This window comes from Trametes versicolor, assembly GCF_000271585.1.
Source record: "Trametes versicolor FP-101664 SS1 unplaced genomic scaffold TRAVEscaffold_7, whole genome shotgun sequence".
In the NCBI taxonomy this organism is placed as follows: Eukaryota; Fungi; Basidiomycota; class Agaricomycetes; order Polyporales; family Polyporaceae; genus Trametes; species Trametes versicolor.
The window spans coordinates 1,595,239-1,614,434 of NW_007360327.1; the positions used below are offsets into that span (position 1 = coordinate 1,595,239).

The window sequence follows — 19,196 nt, forward strand, 5'->3', positions numbered from 1 at the left end:
ACCCGTAACTTGACTCTTGCCACCAACCTCCACCAACATTCTGAACTCCAGCTACCCTTGTGTCGCATCTCTTGACTAGAAGACCTCTATAGACAACATAGGCGCGGATACTGATGCACGGAAGATCGCGAGGGCTTGTAGTGCAACTTGCGAGAGGCGGACACTCCAGGCACTCTTTCTCATGTTCAGGATGGGCTGTGAGATGCGTTGGCATCCGAGAAAAGGCCTTGGCAAGAGGCGTTCTTCAAAAGCGACAAATATCTACAGAGCTGCGGCCCGTGAGTCGCTTTCGTGTCTATCATCCTTTTCAGAAACTGCTACGGTACCAGCCCGGTGCGCGTATAGAAGTCGCAACACATAACAATATCGCGCAAGTACTACGATAACTCAATACCCATGGTGCCCGTACCCTTCCGCACGCTGGACCGCAATCTACTCACTCCAGAGGACTACGTCGACCTGTCGGACGTCCGCGGCATCGCAGTCGACGCCGAGGCCACCACTCCACCACCCGAAAATGACAATAACGAAGATCTTCCATACATTCCGTACGGTCGCAGACAGCACTTCATAGACGGCGCCGTCCGGGTCACCTCACACACGCCGTTCCCAGTCAACACGCGCGGCTTCTTCTACTTCTGGTGCCGCCCACTCATCCCCGTCAGCGGCTCGATCCGCTTCCGCGTCGTCCAGGGCCCCGACCCGAAGCTCTTCAACCAGGGGACGGACCTCCTGAACGAATTCGGCACACCCTGGGAGATCCCGCTGCTCGCCATCGCGGGGGTGGAACGGTACGTCTGCCTGCGCGACGTGCTCCTGCGACTGCGGCCCGGGCTGCACGCGAGAAAATCGCTGGAGCGCGTGGGGGCGCTGAAGGCGAGCTCGACGCGGCCGGGCGAAACGCGCTTCGGGCCGTTGTCGCAGGTCCTGTACGAGGTCGGCGAGCCGTTCTATATCTCGCTGGTGTCGCACAACGAGGCCGTGTTCTTCGCGGGGGACGAGCAGATCTACAAGCTGTACGCGCGCAACTTCCTCAACGCGCACTTCCACTCCGACTGGCCGTATGAAGGTGCGCCGCGTCCTCCACTTGTTCCCGCGTGTCGTCGCTTACCCGTACGGACGCACAGCGGGCATCCTGAAGTGCCGTTTCGAGTTGAACCAGGGTGGCTTCGTCGTGCGCGTGCTGCGCATCGTCGAGCCGCTGCGTGTGAAGGCGAAAATCCTGCGAAAGGCCCCATTCGTCGCCGACCCACCGCAGGCGGGGCAGCTGCTCACTAGAGACGGACATCCGAAGCGCTTTTTCCGGAGCAGAGAGGAGGGAAGCACGGCCGTGGTGCGGGAGACGCTGCTACGCCGGTATAATGCGGCTCGACAGCCCAAGTATCAGCGGTACGTCCTCGCCGGAAGATCGTATAGTGCATCCCAGCTGATTTGTTTGATGTCAGACACGCAGGCGTCGGAAGGGTTGGGGCTAGTAAGTCGGAGAGTAGACCGATGTGGCTATGAGATATCCAGGTGGACGTTGCTGCTATGTCGGATCCGTCTGGTGACTCCTACGGGTCTCGGTGTGCATCTCACAGGGCTCGCACATTTCTGCATCACACTACTCTATATTTTCTACGTTAATGTACATCGCAATCTTGCCCCGGAAAGCTCATGGCATTTAATGAGCGCTTAACAATATGTGCCAGGCCGGGCGAACTTCTCGGCTGCGTTCATCTAACCACCGAACCACCAACATACGTGTTTCCTCTCTGACCTTCGAGTCAAGTCCTTAACCTGAACGTGACTAGGTTGACTGCTGCCTCCTAATTCGAGTGGAACTGGGTCTTTTAACGTCAAACTCGGAGGCCTGTCATGCAGGGCATCAAACGTGGACTGGGCAGCATATCGAGCTTTGCGCCTACAAGGTGCTGCAGAGCGGCCAGCAGGGCACCTTTGGTCGCACGGATCCACGTACGCAGTGTACAGACCCATGCGGAAACGTCAGCTCAGGCAGAGCAGAGGCAGAGCAGCCGCACGCTCCAGTCGGTGAGTACTCCCGCCTTTCCATAACTATAGCCTCCAATGCAGGCCCACCATGTAGAAGAGCTCTCCGCCCATGTACGACAAGGACTGGCAACCCCCTACAGTTGACGTCGCGCTGCGCACGCTCCGCCCCGACAACCTCGTCGCCTCCGACTCCGTGGATCTCTCCGACGCCCGCGGTGTTGCATACGACCCGGCGCACTTCGACGCGCACCCCGACGCGAACACGTCCGGGTACGTCCCCTACCTCACCTACGGCCGCCGGCAGACCCGCAACGCGGTCCTCAAGACGCGCGTCCTCACCTACACGCCCTTCCCCGTGAACACGCGCGGCTTCTTCTACTACCGTGCGCACCCGTCCGTGCCGGAGGGCGGGTCGCTGCGCTTCCGCGTCGTGCCTTCGCGCGACCCAGCAGACTTCGCGACCGGGGCGGACCTCGAGACGGAGTTTGGGACCCCATGGCAGATAGCCCTCGTCGCGATTGCGACGCAGCCGCGGCTCGCGCTCGTGCGCGCGGTGCTGGAGCGCGAGGAACTCGTCTCGCCGGCGGGCTGGACGCGCGCGGCCGCGCTCGAGGAGTCGCTCGGGCAGAACCGCGTCGGGGCGATGTCGCAGATCGTGTTCCAGGCGGGGGAGCCGTTCTATGTCGACCTCGCGGATCCGGAGCAGACGGTGTACGTTGCGGGCGATGGGGTGTTGCAGAGGGTCACCCCGCGGCATATGTTCATTACGCGGTTCCAGAAGGCGGAGTACATCTGGAAATACACAGGTGCGTCGCAGTGGGCTGCGTGCAGGTTGGGGACTGATGTGGGGTTTGGCTACAGGGGGCGTCCTGCGGTGTGCGCTGGTTCTCTTCGGGCACAAGAAAACCGAGAAGGCTGTCTACGTGGAGGTGCAGCGCGAGATCGAGCCGGTGCGCGAGAGCGATGAGCGTGTGATACGCTCCAGATACGTGCAAACCCCTGTGGTCGGACAGCTCCTGCAGATGCAGCACGGCGTGTACATGGACCTGTTCCTCTCCCCAGACCCTGCCAAACGAGCGGTCAAGAAGAGTTTATTCAAGCGGGGCATGCAGGGTGCTACAGGTCAACAGACGTGAGTTGCCAGAACTTCCGACTGGTGCTCACGGTGGATCTTATGGCACGACATATAGCACACAGTCATCACAACCCACACACGACAGGACTAAGCGCGAGGCAGCCCGCGGGCCGTCGAGTAGCAAGGGTTCAAACACATCATAATATTCCGCCTTCGGATGACGATATACACTTGCTCTGATGCTTTCTGTCTTATACAAGTACTAATGCTATCTGTTGCGCTAGTCTGAGCTTGCGCTTGAGCTTGAAGCTCCCAAGGACGAATACCTACTATCACTCAGCTGGTTCTGCAACACTTTTCACGCCTGTTGCGATATCTCCCTCCCAGTTGCTCTGATACTTTGCTGGATCGTTCAATATATATTGCCACACATCACGGCCAAATCTCGTTAGGGAAAGGCAACATCCCCCAAGTAATCAGTCGTATAAGCAGCCAGTTTTGTAAAGTGTTTTGCAAACCGTCCGCACATCAAATTCCTTCCCTTCTCCAAATTTAATCGGCTTCATAGAATACATGATATTTGCCTTGATAATACGTCTATATGATTCATGTAAGCACTCAACAGTATACGCTTGTATGTAGTGCTAGCATGGTAGTACGTCCCCGCAGAAACCCATTGCTGGGGTTAGGGCTTGAGCCATATGTTTTGATCGCCGGAGGAGGGGCGCACCGGGGACCCGCCACCCGGACCCGTGTCCGGCCCCGGTCCCAGGACGTCCGGATGCGCTCATCCACGACGTCGACCTGCTCATGTGCGTGAAGCTGCTGCCGCCACACTCTCCCTCCTGACTCTCGACCACCATCTCCTCCGCCTCCTAGACCACCTCATCCCCCCGGGTCGCATTAGAGCGTAGACGACATGTCCAAGCCGACGCAGCTTACGCCGTTCGGCTATGCGCTCGCGGGGGCGCTGGGTGCCTGCTTCAGTAACGCGTGAGTACTCGTACTTGATCCCATTACTCGCGCGCCGTCGGCAGGATACAAGACACCCCTGAATAAACGAGTCGACTCGAGTGTACATTTGCTTCGGGCACCGCTCGTGCACCGTACTTCACGTCCGCGGAAAGTCGTGAGACCGCGATGCACGAACACCCGACGTGTGCACCTACATATACACACTCCATAATTGAACAGCCAAGCTAACGTAATGTTGTAGTGTTGTGTACCCTCTAGATATGTGAGTCCATAAGACTACCTAGTAAGCCATTATACACGTCTTGACGAGCAACTCAGCGTGAAGACGCGGATCCAGGCAGCCACCGTCGACTCCGACCCCTCCGAGAAGGAGAAGCTGGGCGCAATCAACATCCTCCTCCGCATACTCAAGGAGGAGGGCTTCAGCGGGTACTACCGCGGCTTCATAGCGACCATGCTCAACACTTTCTCCATGCGTGAGTGTGGCTCCCCCTACCTCAGGCTGCGTACTCTGACCGCATATACAGAATACGCGTACTTCTTCTTCTACTCCTTCGTGCGCACGTCCTACATCAAGCGCCTAGCCTCCAAACGCCCCGCCGGCAGCGCGTCGGCACCCTTGAGCACGGCCGCCGAGCTCGCGCTCGGCGCAGTCGCAGGCGGGCTCGCGCAGATATTCACCATCCCCGTCGCGGTGATCGCGACGCGCCAGCAGATCGGGCGGTCGCTCGACCGGCCGTCCGCGAAGAAGGCGGGCAAGGCGCCCGCGGGCGCCGAGAAGCAGGACGCCGCGGAGGACGAGTACGACGACTCGTTCCTGGGCGTCGCGCGGGAGATCATCGCGGAGGAGGGCGTGACGGGCCTGTGGCTCGGGATCAAGCCCGGGCTCGTGCTGACGGTGAACCCCGCGATCACGTACGGGATGTATGAGCGCGTGAAGAGCGTCATGCTCGTCGCGAAGGGCGAGACGAGCGCGAAGGCGAACGCGAAGCTGAGCCCGTGGCAGGCGTTCACGGTCGGCGCGCTGAGCAAGGCCCTCGCGACCGTCGTAAGTGTTGTTTAGGCACACTGGCGTACAAACGAGGCGGCTGAGACGCTTGCGTTTCCTTGCGACAGGTCACGTACCCGTATATCATGGCAAAGGTGCGCATCCAGGCGCGGTCCGCGGACGTCGAGGAGGCGCAGGAGGAGCACATCGCGCTCCCGCAGCACAACAGGCCGCACCACAAGACGGGCCACCACGTCGGCGCGCTGACCGTGCTCGAGCGCATCTGGCGGCGCAACGGCTTCCTCGGCTGGTATCAGGTGCGTCGCGCCCGCCTCCCGCCTCCCCCGTCGCGAATGGTGCTGATTTTGGTCTGGGGACATGCAGGGTATGGGCGCGCAGCTGGTGAAGGCGGTGATCACGCAGGCGCTGCTGTTCATGTCGAAGGACCAGTTCGAGCACTGGGCGCTGGGGATCATGGTCTTGCTTTGGCGGCTGCGGGGCGGGAAGTCATGATGTGTGGATTGGATGGAGTGTACCGCTTGCTTGATTTTGTAGGACGGAGGCTGCTGTGGGTGTATACCGCTTGTAGGTGTCGGGCGCAATTTTTTGTGACACCCTCTCGAAATTTCACGCCGCTTGCCGCTGACTTACAGGGTGTCGCCCCAGAAGCCCACACTTATCATACTGGATTATTTCAATTGAGTGGACATTGCGCTCTGCGCTGTTATCGGAACATGGAAAATAGACGTTAGAGTCTGACAGCAGCCGACGAACGCACGGCGGAAATATTTGAGCGACTCTTTCGTCCTCGACGCTCGTGCGGCTCTATCATTGTCTAGGGCTTGCTAGACCAAACAAAATAGGCATGTTGAACGTGCATACTTCCCGCTGACTGCGGGGACATCGATGATCTCTCCTTTCGTGTACAGGTCCCGCCTATGGCTCAGGCTCTCTTGCTTCGTCCGCCTAGCCGCCGCCGCGTCGCCACTATCTGTCGGTCTGTCAGCGAACACAGCGGCGCAAACACACAGAAACACGCGCCTCGCTAAACCGCTTTTCATCCCTCTCGATCACGATATTCGAGATGAGTTGTGGCACTTTCCCGAGGGCATGCAGCCGCACCACCTCGCCCCCTACCGCCAAGAGCTCTCCCGGAGCGAGAGAGGTGTCCGTGAATACGGTGTCGTCAGGCAACTTATTCTTTAGTCGCACCGGCTCGTCGATCCGGAGTACGCGGACGACTACCACCTTCTGGAGCGGCGGAGGTCGGCGGTGCACCTCCAGACGGCACAAAAGGCGCCCTCATAGGGTACATGGGAGCGCGGGCGTTAGGCGTCATGCGATACCTGCAGACGTGGGGTACGTACCTGTGTACGGCCACCATGCGCTGTCTGGTTTGCGCACATCCGACTCGGGGCGTGGTGCCACGAAGAGGGTATTTAAGGCGAGAGAAAACAGGCCGCGTTCACCGGGCACGAAGACTTTCTGCTTCCAGTCGGCGAGGTCGACATAGAAAGGCTCGCGCGCCTCGTTGACGTACTGCACGTGGGCACCCAGGAACCAGCGGTGTGCGGTGTTGACCAGTTCCGCGTGCTCGGCCAGGAGCTCGGGCGTGACGATCCCGCTTTTGAGCATACGCTCCCGCAGAACGGCGTAGCGGTCCAGGTGGAGTGCAGCAAGAAGCGGGAACTGCCATGTCGTCCCGTGCTCGTCCAGTAGGTCCTGCCCTTCGCGGAATCGAGCTGGGTCTGCCGTCTGCGTCACTCTGAAGCGGATGGAGCCGCCGAGCGGTGAGCGCGGGTGCGGGAGATAGTAGAAGAATCCGCGAGTGTTAACGGGGAATGCGGTGTACTCTTTGCCGCCCTCTCTGACGGCATAGCTGATTATGCCAGGAAGCTTTTTGCTCAGGGCCATGGGGAGTTCGACGCATTTGTAATGGACCGCGAGGGCGCAGGAATCGGACAGATCGACGTAGTCCCCCGCGGTGAGTTTGTCCTGGTCCAGGGTGCGCAGCCTCCACGGAACCAAGTGGTGGGCACGTAAATCGGCAGTGGTGATGGCGCCGGTTCCTTCTCCCGGCTTGTGCTCGGGGGTCAGCATGTGAATATGGACATACCGCGGAAAACACGGCGAACGCAGGACATACACCAGGCGCGTTAAATGTGATGACTCCCGGACACATGAAGTGGATATAATTTGGACGTCGTCTCATCTAGACAGACGGTGAATGTAGCATCATAAATCATACGGCTCAACGAACACTCTACCTCATCAATGGTCTCTTCGCTTGAATATTCATATTCTGTTTTCTGCTCGGTGAATCGGCGTTCAATGTTTCAGCTTCCATGCATGTGCAGGCCATAATAAAGTGAGACATACAGCATGCTCAGTGGAGAAAGAGGCGTCCTGCGCATATCGCCATCTTCTTATGGTTGAGCTGCACCCACTGGTCCTGTTGAGTGTACGACGGAGCGCGCTCTGGAGGCCACCCGTGCGCGTGAGGACCTGCATGGTTGCGTGCCTTCCACGTCGCCCGATAGGCCCAAATTCGCTTAATTCAAGCGCTCTGCGAAGTGGTGGTTATGCCCACGATGCCGAGGGCATGAGACAGCAGCTGCCGAAAGCAGGGCGCGAACGAACAGGGTGCAGATGGTGGTCGCTGGCGAAGCCCACGCGCACTGCGCACAAACGTTCTCGCCGGCGGGCGCTCCTCGTTCTTGTCTTCGTACCACATGCACCGATCCTCGAGAAGGGCCACTCATCACCCCATCTACTGCTCGACGTGTTCTCTGGACTCGTGTGTTGCCCGACAGGGAGCGGGAACTGCTGAAGACGCTCTTGGAAACACCCGGTGCGTTGTGGGGCACATGTCGTGCACGGCGCAGCGGGAGCATATGGTGCACACACGAGCCTCCGAGCACATGCACCGCGATAACAATACACAGCATCGTCTTCGCTCATATGGGCTGACAGCCCGAAAGGCTCTCACCATGTCAAGCTGCGGGAACGACGGCCTAATACCGTTCTCTTCGCTTCTGCCGCTGTCGAACCGCTCTGACTCGGGCCTCCCTGCTGCCACCTCCACCTTGGACTCTGCACTACCGCGCTGCTTGTGTCTACAATGTCTTCAAAGTCCAGAAGGACGTCGAGCATGGCGCAACCCGACGCCGAGCTGCCTGGCTACGTCGCGCGCGCACCCAACACCATGGAGCACCGCTATCAGCTCGATGACAGCAAGGGCCGTCCGTGGCTCTGGCTAGCCGTGAAGAGCCGGTCCAAGGACGCGAAGCAGCTCCCTCTGTTCTTCGAACACGATACCATATCAGGCACGGTCGAGGTGGATCTCGATAAAGCGGAAGGTTCCAAGGGCGTGTTGATTTCGGTGGGTCCACTTCATGCGAATTTATCTTGTCGCGTTCTTGCTCCGTGCGGCGGCGGGCCCCGTACTCTCAGAAGGTTAGATCCTCTTTCGGGTCATATGTACCAATCCGGGGACGTTTGGTCCTGATCTTGAGTCGATTTGCACCATTGTCCCCCTCGAACGACGATGGAGATCTGGCTTGTTGCACACATGCCATTCCAGGAATTACGCCAAGCGCGTTACGCAGAGCGTGTTGTCTGCCGCGCGTTCTTCGCGGGACTGAAACATGTGTTCGATAGCGGTTTAGCTCAAGGGGCGCGGCGTTGCAGTGCGCATCCTTTTAACTTTTCGGTCGTAACCAAGTGCTGCATAACCTCCGACCGGACAAGATCGTAGGGTTTCATGAATCTCAGACGCACCTCCCCTCCGTTTATTTCGCACTGTTGGGCAACGCTCACCTATATCACCATCATGGCTCTCAGATTACCGCAGGAGTGACCGCAGTGGGCCAAGAAGAGATCAAATTCCTTGACGTTTCCTCCGACCTATGGGACGCCAAATCCGCGCCGTCGAAACTGAAGGGAAAGCAGTCATGGCCTTTCACCCTCACACTACCAGCAGAATGCAGCATACTCGAGCGAAGCAAGGGGAAGCAACCGGAACAATTCTACCCTTTACCCCCGACATTCTCTGAGCGTGCAAGCCCAGCGTATATCGATTACAAGCTCGTCGTTACGGTGCGCAAGAGCGCGTTTCGTGTCAACCAAACGTGCGTCATGATTGAGAGGGAAGAATCGTTGCGGACAGGCTGACGGTATAAGCTACCTTCTAGGTTAGCCACGACTTTCGTGTACATGCCGATCACACGAGCCGAACCTCCGTCCCCGCTGCGCCAGCTCGCGTACCGGGAAGGAAGCGCGCTCATAGGGCCCGAGGGCGACCCAGACGGATGGAAAGTATTGCCTTCCGTCACTATAGCAGGCACGATCTTCGGCGCGCGGCAGGTCGAACTGCAATGCACAGTGCGTGCGCGTGCCACCGTTAAGCGTCTCGGCGCCGCTCATTATTAATTCTTCCCAGGTCGCCGTGTCCACACCCGTGAGCCGCAGTTGCCACCCACCCTCGCCCCCGGCGGGAAAAATCATACGATATTTTGCAGCTCACGTACGCGCTCGGGAGCCACATACCGCTCCTTGTCACGCTCTCGGGGAGCGACGAGCAGGCGCTCGACCTGCTCTCGACCCCCTCTGCGTTGCGGATGCACCTGGTCCGGGTGCGCTCCGTCGGCTCTCATGCGACCCAGGAGGACGCGGTCGGGCGGAGCAACAACGTTTTCCGTGATAGCGTCGGCACTGCGTTCTTCTGGCCCTCCGACGAAGGCGCACCGCGCGCAGGCACGCGTGTACTGAACGGCGAGCTGGAGATCAAGAAGGCCCTCAAGCTCGGGTTCGTCTTCCCCCGGTTCTCACTCCGGGTACGTACGCCTCCCCGCTGTCCGTCTGTGTCTGTCATGAGCTAAACCTTCGCGTCACCGCCCCCGCTCCGGTGCTTAACGTTAACGCCGCCCCCGCCCCTGATTTTCCACGCATGCCCTTCGCGCTGTCTGCGCTGACATACGCTCCGTCATACGTCCCTGCGCACGCAGTATATGCTCGTGCTCCTTCCGTTCCAGGCACCCGGGTTCTCGCCCGCATCGCCCGCGGGCGAGGCGCTCCTGAGCGAGCGGGTGTCTGTCGCGAGCGCGAACGCGCCAGGGGTCGTGCCGCGCTCGTATGCGCCGCCGGGGTACGTGTCCCCGGAGGAGGGCGACTACAACACTGCGGTTGGATACCTCGAGAACGGCAACCAACGGTGAGTGTCCTTCTGTCTCGATGGTCGCGAGACACTGGGCGTCCCAGGGAAGGCTGATCATTGTGGTTCTTCTGCGCAGGTTCTATAACCATCACGGCTTCCAGTAGTCCGTGGTGATCCTGGGGTCGGACGTCCGGTAGGGGAGGGGCGGGGTGTAACCGCCTTTGTGAACGGATCTATGTACAGGTGTACGACATATGTGCCAAATGTAATGCCAAGTTGCCAAATTTCGCTGTCGCGACCCAAGTCTGGAGACGTATCATTTACCTGCGCACGTTGATGTTCCGTCCCCCGCGGCGTCCACCTCGACGTCGCAATATGCCGCCCGGCACCTACCGCGACCGACAAGCATACACAACCGACCGATGACGTCGGCGTAAAAGGGAATAGATAAAGACGTCGCATTTAACAGCTCTACTGTAGACGTACGGCACTAGGGATTATCAACAGGGACTATACAGCATGTACGATAGGTGGATACGTAAGTAGGTAGGTGGGTAGATAGGTAGGTGGGGGAGCGCAAGCAAAAGCAATAAGTAAGAGCAATATCAGAGCGGATCTAGGTACGGCCGGCGCAAGCCGGAGAGGAAGCAAGGAGACGGGGACAGCGCCGAGAAAACTACAGCTACAGGACAGTCGGCATAGCTACAGCCACGAAAGCGGGTGCGGCCGAGACACGGAGAGGGACTGGACAGAGAGAGAGAGAGACGGAGAAGAAATGGACCGGAGAGCGAGTGTGCAGGAACCGGGCGTGGAGCCGGGTGAACGGTTGAACGGATGAACGGATAGGCTGGTCGCGCTGCTGCTAGAGCAGTGTTTCGGCGCGGGGCGCTCGGTGGCGTCGGGGACGCGCAGGGTGTGGCGGAGTCCGGGCGACTTGTGGACGCGCGTCGGTCCGCGGAGGCGTCGGAGGCATCGCAGAGCCCACGCTGCGGCACGCCACAGTGCGGCCGCCTCCAGTGTGTGGGCAGGAACGCTACTTCTGGCCCTGCGCGGCACTGCAGGGGGGAAACAGGGCGCGAGGTTAGCGGGCGCGGCGGGACCAGCGAAGAGGAGACAGGACGCGTCACTCACACAGGCACGTACGTGCACGGGAGGCCGCGGCGGTTGCAGTTCGCGCAGATGGATCGGCCGTCGCACTTGAGCTTGCGGCCTGGGCGCAACCGGGGTCAGCATGGTCCGCGTTGCTGGAGACGGGCGGGTGACTCACCGCGGCAGAACGTGCATGCCATGGGCGTGCGACGCGGGGTGCGCGGAGTGTACTGGTGCTCGCCGTCTGAGTCCTCGTTACGGGAGCTGCCAGAGTTGCTGTACTGTACCACGCGTGATTTTAGCGTCGCGGCCCGGGGCTCCGGAGGCGGAGAAGTGTGGACGCACCATGGACTCCATTGTGGGCGGATTGGCGGAAGGGCGAAGCAGAAGTGCGCGAAGACGCGAAGAGGGGGAGGAAGAGGAAGCCGGTGGAAATGAAAGCAATTTAAGCAAAGGCTATTGTGTCAGGACCTCGAGCCCCGCCGAAAGAGGTTAGTGGAACAGGCCGCAGGGATGCTGGTGACCGCGGTCGGTCTGCGGGAGGAGCGGGTTTTATAGCTCGGTCGAGGAATATCTGGCCATCTCTGCCGCCCGCGCGAATCTGGCAATGAGCAGGCAAGTCAGGGTCAAGAGCGGTAAGGACTGGGCCAGTGGTGGGCAACATATCCCGAACGCGTTTCAGCACCATGGAAATCCGAACGCCGCCCAATTAGGACGAGACCCCCACACTCCGCTCCCCGGCGGGTGGGGTCCAAACGCGATAACCTCATACATCGCCCTTTTGCAACAAAATAAGCTTGGGCAGCCCGATCGAGTCACGGCGCGCGGCACGAGCGGGCCACGCGCGTGTTCCTGGCTGGAGAGTGATGCAGCCAGCCGGAGGGCTGGGAGTGCATGACATACGTACCGCAGCAGTGACGCGGCTGCGCACATCTGCATCACAGGCTCTCGGCCGCGGCCAAGATAGCTAGGGGTGGAAACGAGAGGCTCGCGGGGAGCGTCGACTGGATACCGCGGTGCATCGCTGGCGCGGCCGGGGTGGGCAGGGCGTCGGCGCGCACGGAGGAGAGGCGACGGGTAGGGTCGGATAGAGGATCGCGCGAGGACCGAGGAGGGCGAGCGAGATTTGCTAAAGCCGCCGAGATCGAAGGGGAGCAAAACATTAGAGCCGCCAGGCCAGAACGGGTATGACGACCGCAAAACGTGATGAGCAGCGGCGGTTGCGACGGTGAAACAAACATGTTGGCCTGCTCGGATGGGCGAGAGGCCCACCCGGTGGCTCTTTTCCGGCACGACAGCAACCAGATTCGGGTAGATCTCGCCAGCGTTCCTTCCAATCCCGGCTCCCTCGCGGGAGTGGCCTCGCAGCGCGAGGCAGAACGTGGCGCGCGGTGCAGGGAAAACTGCTTGAATGGTCTGAGTCAACCTGTCGATTTTCGTTGTCGTCGTGCTGGCTGGCTGGGGAAATTGAGGGACGGTATTCGTGCGAGAGGCAGACGGGGTGTGGCACGACCCTGCGACAGTGCAAGGAGGCTGCAACATTTGCAACAGGAAACACAGCGGCACCGCTTCTTGGATTGGTGCCCGGCCACGTGGACTTCCCCGTCTCCTCCTCCCGCTCGCCCGACTCACTCCAATTCGTTTCAGGACCTCGACCCTCCCAAATCGACCCTCGCCAGCGTGTATCTTGTCCCGAAAACCACTGACGTCGGCGCGGGCACCCTCCCATGTTCCCCCAGATCCGCGGTGTTCCTTCTCGGACGATGGAAACTCGCCGATCTGATGTCCCGCTAGCCTCCGATTTGCTCATCCACCATCCACAACTGCCTCCGAGCCCACCAGCAGCCCCACCTCTCGGTCATGTCCAGCAAGCATCCTTTGTCAAATAAAATTCGTTCCCCCTTGGGGCTCGCCACACTGAACGCTCGCTCACCCGTGCGAAATGACCATACCATTTAATACCATTGAGTCAACCCTGGGCGAGACTAACGTTCTCGGAGCCCCGTCGCGGCGCAGTCTGCCGTGCGCTGTAATCCAGTCCGACCGGCCGTGCATCGCTGACGTCGAGTGCCGTCATGGCCCAGTGCTATGCCTGATTGACCAGCAGCCTTGCGCTGGGGCGGCCGTCCGACCTCCTGCGCACGGCGGTCCGTATACGCGTACGCGTGTCGGACCTCTCGGGCGAGTCGCGGCCAGACCGCGAATTCCGAGATGCTGTATGGCGGAGCATCAGCCGCGACCGCGCCTTGATCACCTCGGCGCTGCGTGCGGACCACCACGCCCATGCATAAGCGACGCGAGCCTGAGCAAGTCCGCTGGAGACGGAGCGTGGGCGCACGCCCACGCACCCGCGGTCCAGCTCAACGTTGTTGCTATTCGCGTCCGCGCAATGCGCACCGCTGCGCGCGCGGAACACGTCGAAAACGAGCACGGCGCGCGGATCGCGTGCCCCCGAAGTCGCGAATTCAGGCGACGCTGTCGCCGGCGACAGGATGCTTGCATGCTCGCCGCCACGGAGACGGGGGCGGGCGTCCCGCCGCGAACGCCTGGATGTTACACCTGCCGGATCAGTCAGCATGCCGCGGTGCTGCACTCCCGCGGCTCGACGGGCGATGGGGCGGGGGCGGCGCAACAGCCAACTGGCCAGGGGGCTGGCCGTTGACGTCGTCACGTTCGCGACGGACTCAAACGTCTATCTCAAAGTCCGCGCGCACTAAGTCGCGACACGCATCACCCCGCCGCGATCGATATGTCCCGCGGTCTCACCGACATTTTAGACAGTGTATAACACGCGCGGAGGCCCCGATCGCAGACGCGCTGGCAGCGGCCGCGACCGCCGCGCGACGACCGTCGACCGGCGGCGGCCAGGCGCGGGTGTGCGCTGCTTGCCCTGAAGCGTGAAGTTTGAACTGCACGCAGCGAGTCGCGACGCGCCCGCTCATCGCGGTGGAGCGGCCGTGCTTCCCACCGATACATCTGTGGGCCCCCTAAGCCGCACACGGAGACGCTAAATTCGCCAGCCGGATCCCGGGCAGCTGCGATAATTAGGCATGCTCGAGCCTAGAGGGCGTTCCCGCGACCCACGCGCGGCGCCGCACAAACGCGAAGAGCAGCCTTGGGGTTCGTCCGTCCGTCTGGCGATGCGCGAGCGATCGTGAGCATGCATATCACCAACCAAGCCCTGCGCGGATGCGGACATGTCGCGCGGGAACTCACACACTAGCAGCGACTCCTGTCTACGTCCGCGCTATCCTGGCGGAGCAATCGGAGCATCGAGCTTCGCAGCGTCATCGCGTGCCCGCCGGTGCTGGCTTCTGCAGACTGCGCGTGCGCCTGCTCGTCTAAGGTGGGCGGACAATGCGACTTTTCGTGTGCACGCCAAGTGCGCGTGAGGCGACGTTTCGAGGATAGCGCGCTGCGGGCCCGGCTCTTGGCGTGGTTTGCCGCTTTCCGGGACAGTTTCGGACCCCTCCCCCAGAATTCGCGCGCGGGGCGGTGGGCAGTGTGCACTATATTGCCATGCGATAGTGATGAGCTGAGTTCAGCTGTCGGGCCATACTGGATACGTAGCCTGTGGGGTCCTCCAGGCATCAGCGGAGTTCACGTACGACGATGGCATGAGAAAATTGTGGTTCGCTCGCGGCTCACCTGGCACTGTGCTCTGTGTCCGTCGAATCGCTGAGTCACGAATAGACCGCTCTGGTCTGAGTCAGACGGGTGGGTCTCACTCACTCTTCTGCGGCTGCTAGGGCGAAGTGGCGGGACGGGATGCGGTCAACGGCGGCGGCGGAGACGGTGTATGCTCCGTCGCAGTACAGCGTACAGGGACCAGCAGCAGCAACGTGGTCGGGGCAGTCCGAGGTGGGAATGACGGCATGACCTGGTATATGGCTAGTCAGCCTCAAGATGAAAATAAGCACATTGAGTCAGGGTCGAGCGGCACTCTGTAGGGTCTAAACGGCGTAACGCCGAACAGAGAAGCCTCAATGATGAACGGGATGTTGTGCAGAACACCCGGAGCCGCAGCAAGCTCACCAATAATTTGGAATTGGCACAAGCGCAATAAGAAGAGCTATCGGCGATTGGAACGCGACCTTACGACAAGTATGACCAACGGATGCGGGGTGCACGTTATCCCTGGTATATTTGGCCAGAATTTGACAACAAGTTACGAAAGAGAATCGTCCGCGTTGCACCGACGCTAAATACCCCCGGACAGCCATGGGTATCGCGATCCCGCGGCTACCTATCATTGAAGCAGGAATGTTGCGTTCAATGAAGGTGACTAGCCGCCGAAACAAATCTTCAATACGACATGTCTGTATGCCAACAGTGGCTACTCACGGCAGCGAAACATAACCGAAAGGTTACAGAAGGTCCGATTTTCGTGCGACGTGCATGGTCACGGCGTGGACTATGGAGCGCATCCCGGGGGATGCAATCCCGGTCTACCACAAATGCCGCCGAGAAATCAACCACATCAACAACATGTAACTTACTAAGTGCATGCGACACACACACATTGCAAAATATTCTGAGCACAGGCACGCTCAGCACTCAGCACTCTTGGTGGCATACTTCACACGCGTGTGAGACCCGGGGGATGTAAAGCCGGGGCGCAAGCAGCGACGCGACCACCAGTGCGCCGGGTTTACGACCACCATCGGGCGCACTGACAGAGGCGCACAGCTGCGCCCACAACCGCCCATGTGCAAGCACGCACGCAGCCCGGTGAAACGGCAAGGAATTCGGAGTGGAACAGAGACGGCGAAGGCACGCACCGTCCGGCATTCTAACGCTCGCGGGCATCCGCGGAGGCTAGCAGTAAGCACGCCGCTGAATACCGAGCTAAGGTCCGTACATGCATGAACGGTTTATGCAGAGCTATCCCCAGACGGCGTGCTCGATTGCGGTGCTAAAGGCGGCGATGCCCGCGGTTGGATCCGTCCGCCCGCGGCCTAAGCGTGCTTGAGCATGGCTTGAGAGCCACAGTGAATATCAACCCGCCAAATTCAGGACATACCTCAAAAGATCCCGGCGGGTACAGCACCTGCACGAGCTTCGTGTATCGACAACAGGTCTCGCGCCTGCAGAAGGTCCGTTCAACATGCTACACATCGCATATAAGCAAGGGTAACACGGCTCACGATAGTTGTTATGACGGGTTCATCAAGGGTATCCACTCCAGTATACGTACGCGCCTCAACCTTAAGACCAAGTGCACTAACCACATGAAATGGCACATACCGCGACTCCACTTGCAAACCGCCTACTGTCCTTCGATTCGAGGTCGGTCCCCCACTTGCGGAACCATTGACGGGTGCGCCTATGTTCTCGGACAGGCTCGTGCCCCCGGATCCAGAAGGAGATGCCAGTTCTCTGGAGCGCGCGCCTTGCCCTTGTCCACAGGATTGGGCGAGAGCGGGGCGAGTCCGGGGTGCGTAAATCCGGGGATGTTCTCCTCGTCGAGGTCATCGTCGTCTATCCGAGTAATCCGCAGTTAAGCACGAGCCGCGATGTAGTGCTCTGTAGTATGTACTGGGTAGCTCCGAACTGGCGGTATAAACTGTTACGTTCAGATGCTACTAAGCTGTCTCCCGTCTTGTTTGAGAACGCACACGCAGCACCTATGAAATATGAGTTTATGAGCACGTAGTATCCCAGCTGAGAGATATCAGAGGGCATTTCGAAGGGATTCTGGGCCAAGTACTCAGAGGCGGTCATGGTGAGAAGCTGGGACTGCTGAACTTTAAGCGCCTAGCGCCTAAACCAAGCGCCCACTCTGCGAAAGTCGCGTGTTTGGCGCCTGCATGATCGCGTCGCAGCGCGTCTGCAGAAATGGGCACTCTCCTCGCTTCTTGCCACGACCTCTGTTCTCGTTTACGCGCGGTCTCTGTGCTGTCTTGACCTTGTCTCTGGTGTTATCTGGCTGGACGAGTCTGTAAAGCAAAGCTGTGATACCTGAGGCTGAACTGAGATAGTTGAACCTCTGTTGATTTAGGAGCTATGGCCTTCAAGTATGTTCATGTATCCCGTTCATTCATGCCCAGACTCACCTTCTATGAAGCAACCTGTTCGGTGCGAAGCCTGCTGGACAAACTGGGGGATCGCTCTTTGGGCAGAGCACTACGCAGCCTCAGGGAGGCCTCTTCGGCAACAATCAGCAGCAACCACAGCAGCAACCGCAAGCCGGTGCGTTTGGCAGCTTTGGCCAGCCCCAGGGTCAAAACCAGACCCAGAACACGAACCCCTTGTTTGGCTCGACCTTGGGGCAGAACCCGCAACAGCAGCAACAGCAGCAACCTCAGCAAGGGTCCTCGCTGTTCGGCAGCACGTTCGGCCAGCCACAACAGCAGCAGGGCCAGCAACAGCAGCCGCAGCAGCCAACGGGCGGCCTCTTTGGCCAAACCGCAGGCCAGCAACAGCAGAACGCAGGCGGGCTGTTTGGCCAGCAGCAGCAACAACCACAGCAGAAGCCACTGTTCGGCACGGGAGCAGGATCGCTCTTCGGGAGCACTCCTCAAAATCAACAAGGTCAACAACAACCGCAACAACAGCAGCAGCAGCAGGCGCCTTTCGGAAGCATCGGGACTCTTGGGCAATCAAGTAACACCGGGGGATTCGGAGGGCAAGGAGGGCAACAATCGTTGTTTGGGTCTACGGCGCCACAGCAGACGGGGGGCTCGTTGTGGGGAAAGCCTGCAACACAACCACAGTGAGTCGCCATGTCGATCCCCGCCCCTTCAGGATTGGGCTCAACTACCCCTGCGTACAGGCAATTGTGAGTATACGGTGTTTAGCGTAAGTGCACTAGAATCCGCTGACGAGTGCCGCGTACGGCAGCCAACAGCAGCAGCAGCAGCAGCAAAGCGCGCCACTGTTCACGAAGTCGACCAAATTTAACGATTTGCCCGATGAATTGAAGCGCACGTTCGAGAACATCGAGTACGACCCGCTTCTGTCGTCAGACCCGTGTCCGACTCATATTGACTTGGGACAGTTCATTCGTCCAGGGTCGCGTGCAAATATGCAACGACCTCAAGCAGCGCAAGCTTGGGGACGAGGCGATCAAGGGTCAGGAGGAGATTCGCAACGTGCACAAGGCAAGGCGCGACCCTTGTCGGCTCCGCATCCGACACTGACCTCACGTCTCTCGAGTAGGAGTTGACGGGGGCAATTTCCGTGCTGACGGCGGACGTGCAGCACACAAAGGACTTGAAGCACAAGGTCGAGCAGACGGTGCAGGACACGATCGTCGCGACGCGTATCGTGGAGGGTTTCCGCAACCCGCAGCAGCACGGACAGTACCTCAAGACATATGCGAACTTCCCGCTCGAGTGCGTATCTCGGGTATGTCGGTGTAGATACGGGCTTGCTGATCGCGCATATGGGGCTTTGGAAGATTCTTTAACCGGGTAACGGAGCAGATGCGAGAGCGACTGCGGTGGTACAAGGCCACGATTGAGGTACGCATGCTCGTTACGCTTGCGAGCCGGCCCTCATCCCTGCGCCTCCAGAACATCGAGCGCAAACTCTCCTCCGCGGCCTCCCAGCCGCAACACACACCACAAGGTACTTGCCCCCTTCCCTGCCTCCTCTCCCCTTCTCCTGCCCCCGCTCACACAACCCAGCGATCGTGTCCACGCTCGAGGCGCAGCACGCGACGTTCATGGCGCTCGCGACGAAGACGGCCGCGCTCGACGCGGAGCTGCAGAAGCTGCGCACGCTGTACACGCAGCTGTGGCGCGCGAAGACGGGCAGCATGCGCGACCCGTTCAACGAGCTCGACCGCGGGAGCGACGTCGGCGCGCTCGGGCTCGAGAGCCTCAGCAGCGCGAAGTGAGGTGGTCGCCACGGTGCTCGCTTGTGTAGGCTGTAGTATTGTTTGTGTATGCACGGTGGATGGTTGCGTGTGTCTGTCT

General features: G+C 60.0%; 7 protein-coding genes across 7 annotated transcripts; 4 read left to right on the forward strand and 3 right to left on the reverse strand.

The window, feature by feature from the left end:
* Positions 1–396: 396 nt before the first annotated feature.
* Positions 397–3,128, forward strand: TRAVEDRAFT_48693 (uncharacterized protein; the record flags this gene model as incomplete). Its single annotated transcript, XM_008041139.1, has 6 exons — positions 397–1,069; positions 1,128–1,389; positions 1,446–1,474; positions 1,991–2,031; positions 2,087–2,798; positions 2,854–3,128. 6 exons carry the CDS (start codon positions 397–399, stop codon positions 3,126–3,128), a joined length of 1,992 nt encoding a protein of 663 aa, XP_008039330.1.
* Positions 3,129–3,964: 836 nt separating this feature from the next.
* TRAVEDRAFT_169607 (adenine nucleotide transporter) lies at positions 3,965–5,637 on the forward strand. Its single transcript, XM_008041579.1, has 6 exons — positions 3,965–4,060; positions 4,284–4,304; positions 4,361–4,518; positions 4,570–5,090; positions 5,159–5,347; positions 5,415–5,637. Exons 1-6 carry the CDS (start codon positions 3,987–3,989, stop codon positions 5,541–5,543), a joined length of 1,092 nt encoding a protein of 363 aa, XP_008039770.1. The 5' UTR covers positions 3,965–3,986; the 3' UTR covers positions 5,544–5,637.
* A 267-nt stretch (positions 5,638–5,904) lies between these two features.
* Positions 5,905–7,592, reverse strand: TRAVEDRAFT_29678 (uncharacterized protein). The gene is made up of 7 exons (XM_008040964.1): positions 7,410–7,592; positions 7,298–7,339; positions 7,177–7,242; positions 6,398–7,109; positions 6,362–6,367; positions 6,072–6,324; positions 5,905–6,021 (listed from the first exon to the last, which is right to left on the reverse strand). The coding sequence occupies exons 3-6, from the start codon at positions 7,210–7,212 to the stop codon at positions 6,272–6,274; spliced, it is 807 nt and encodes a 268-aa protein (XP_008039155.1). The 5' UTR covers positions 7,213–7,242; positions 7,298–7,339; positions 7,410–7,592; the 3' UTR covers positions 5,905–6,021; positions 6,072–6,271.
* A 589-nt stretch (positions 7,593–8,181) lies between these two features.
* On the forward strand, positions 8,182–10,349 carry TRAVEDRAFT_48696 (uncharacterized protein; the record flags this gene model as incomplete). The annotated part of the gene is made up of 7 exons (XM_008041140.1): positions 8,182–8,412; positions 8,874–9,160; positions 9,224–9,413; positions 9,472–9,489; positions 9,551–9,865; positions 10,037–10,242; positions 10,322–10,349. The coding sequence occupies 7 exons, from the start codon at positions 8,182–8,184 to the stop codon at positions 10,347–10,349; spliced, it is 1,275 nt and encodes a 424-aa protein (XP_008039331.1).
* A 374-nt stretch (positions 10,350–10,723) lies between these two features.
* On the reverse strand, positions 10,724–11,783 carry TRAVEDRAFT_29680 (uncharacterized protein). Its single transcript, XM_008040965.1, has 4 exons — positions 11,620–11,783; positions 11,453–11,555; positions 11,317–11,395; positions 10,724–11,240 (listed from the first exon to the last, which is right to left on the reverse strand). Exons 1-4 carry the CDS (start codon positions 11,629–11,631, stop codon positions 11,219–11,221), a joined length of 216 nt encoding a protein of 71 aa, XP_008039156.1. The 5' UTR covers positions 11,632–11,783; the 3' UTR covers positions 10,724–11,218.
* Positions 11,784–16,600: 4,817 nt separating this feature from the next.
* Positions 16,601–16,998, reverse strand: TRAVEDRAFT_48698 (uncharacterized protein; the record flags this gene model as incomplete). Its single annotated transcript, XM_008041141.1, has 3 exons — positions 16,601–16,755; positions 16,814–16,840; positions 16,893–16,998. The coding sequence occupies 3 exons, from the start codon at positions 16,996–16,998 to the stop codon at positions 16,601–16,603; spliced, it is 288 nt and encodes a 95-aa protein (XP_008039332.1).
* Positions 16,999–17,167: 169 nt separating this feature from the next.
* Positions 17,168–19,173, forward strand: TRAVEDRAFT_72697 (uncharacterized protein). Its single transcript, XM_008041580.1, has 8 exons — positions 17,168–17,291; positions 17,342–17,989; positions 18,050–18,055; positions 18,118–18,219; positions 18,275–18,377; positions 18,436–18,611; positions 18,677–18,846; positions 18,906–19,173. Exons 1-8 carry the CDS (start codon positions 17,281–17,283, stop codon positions 19,115–19,117), a joined length of 1,428 nt encoding a protein of 475 aa, XP_008039771.1. The 5' UTR covers positions 17,168–17,280; the 3' UTR covers positions 19,118–19,173.
* Positions 19,174–19,196: the final 23 nt, after the last annotated feature.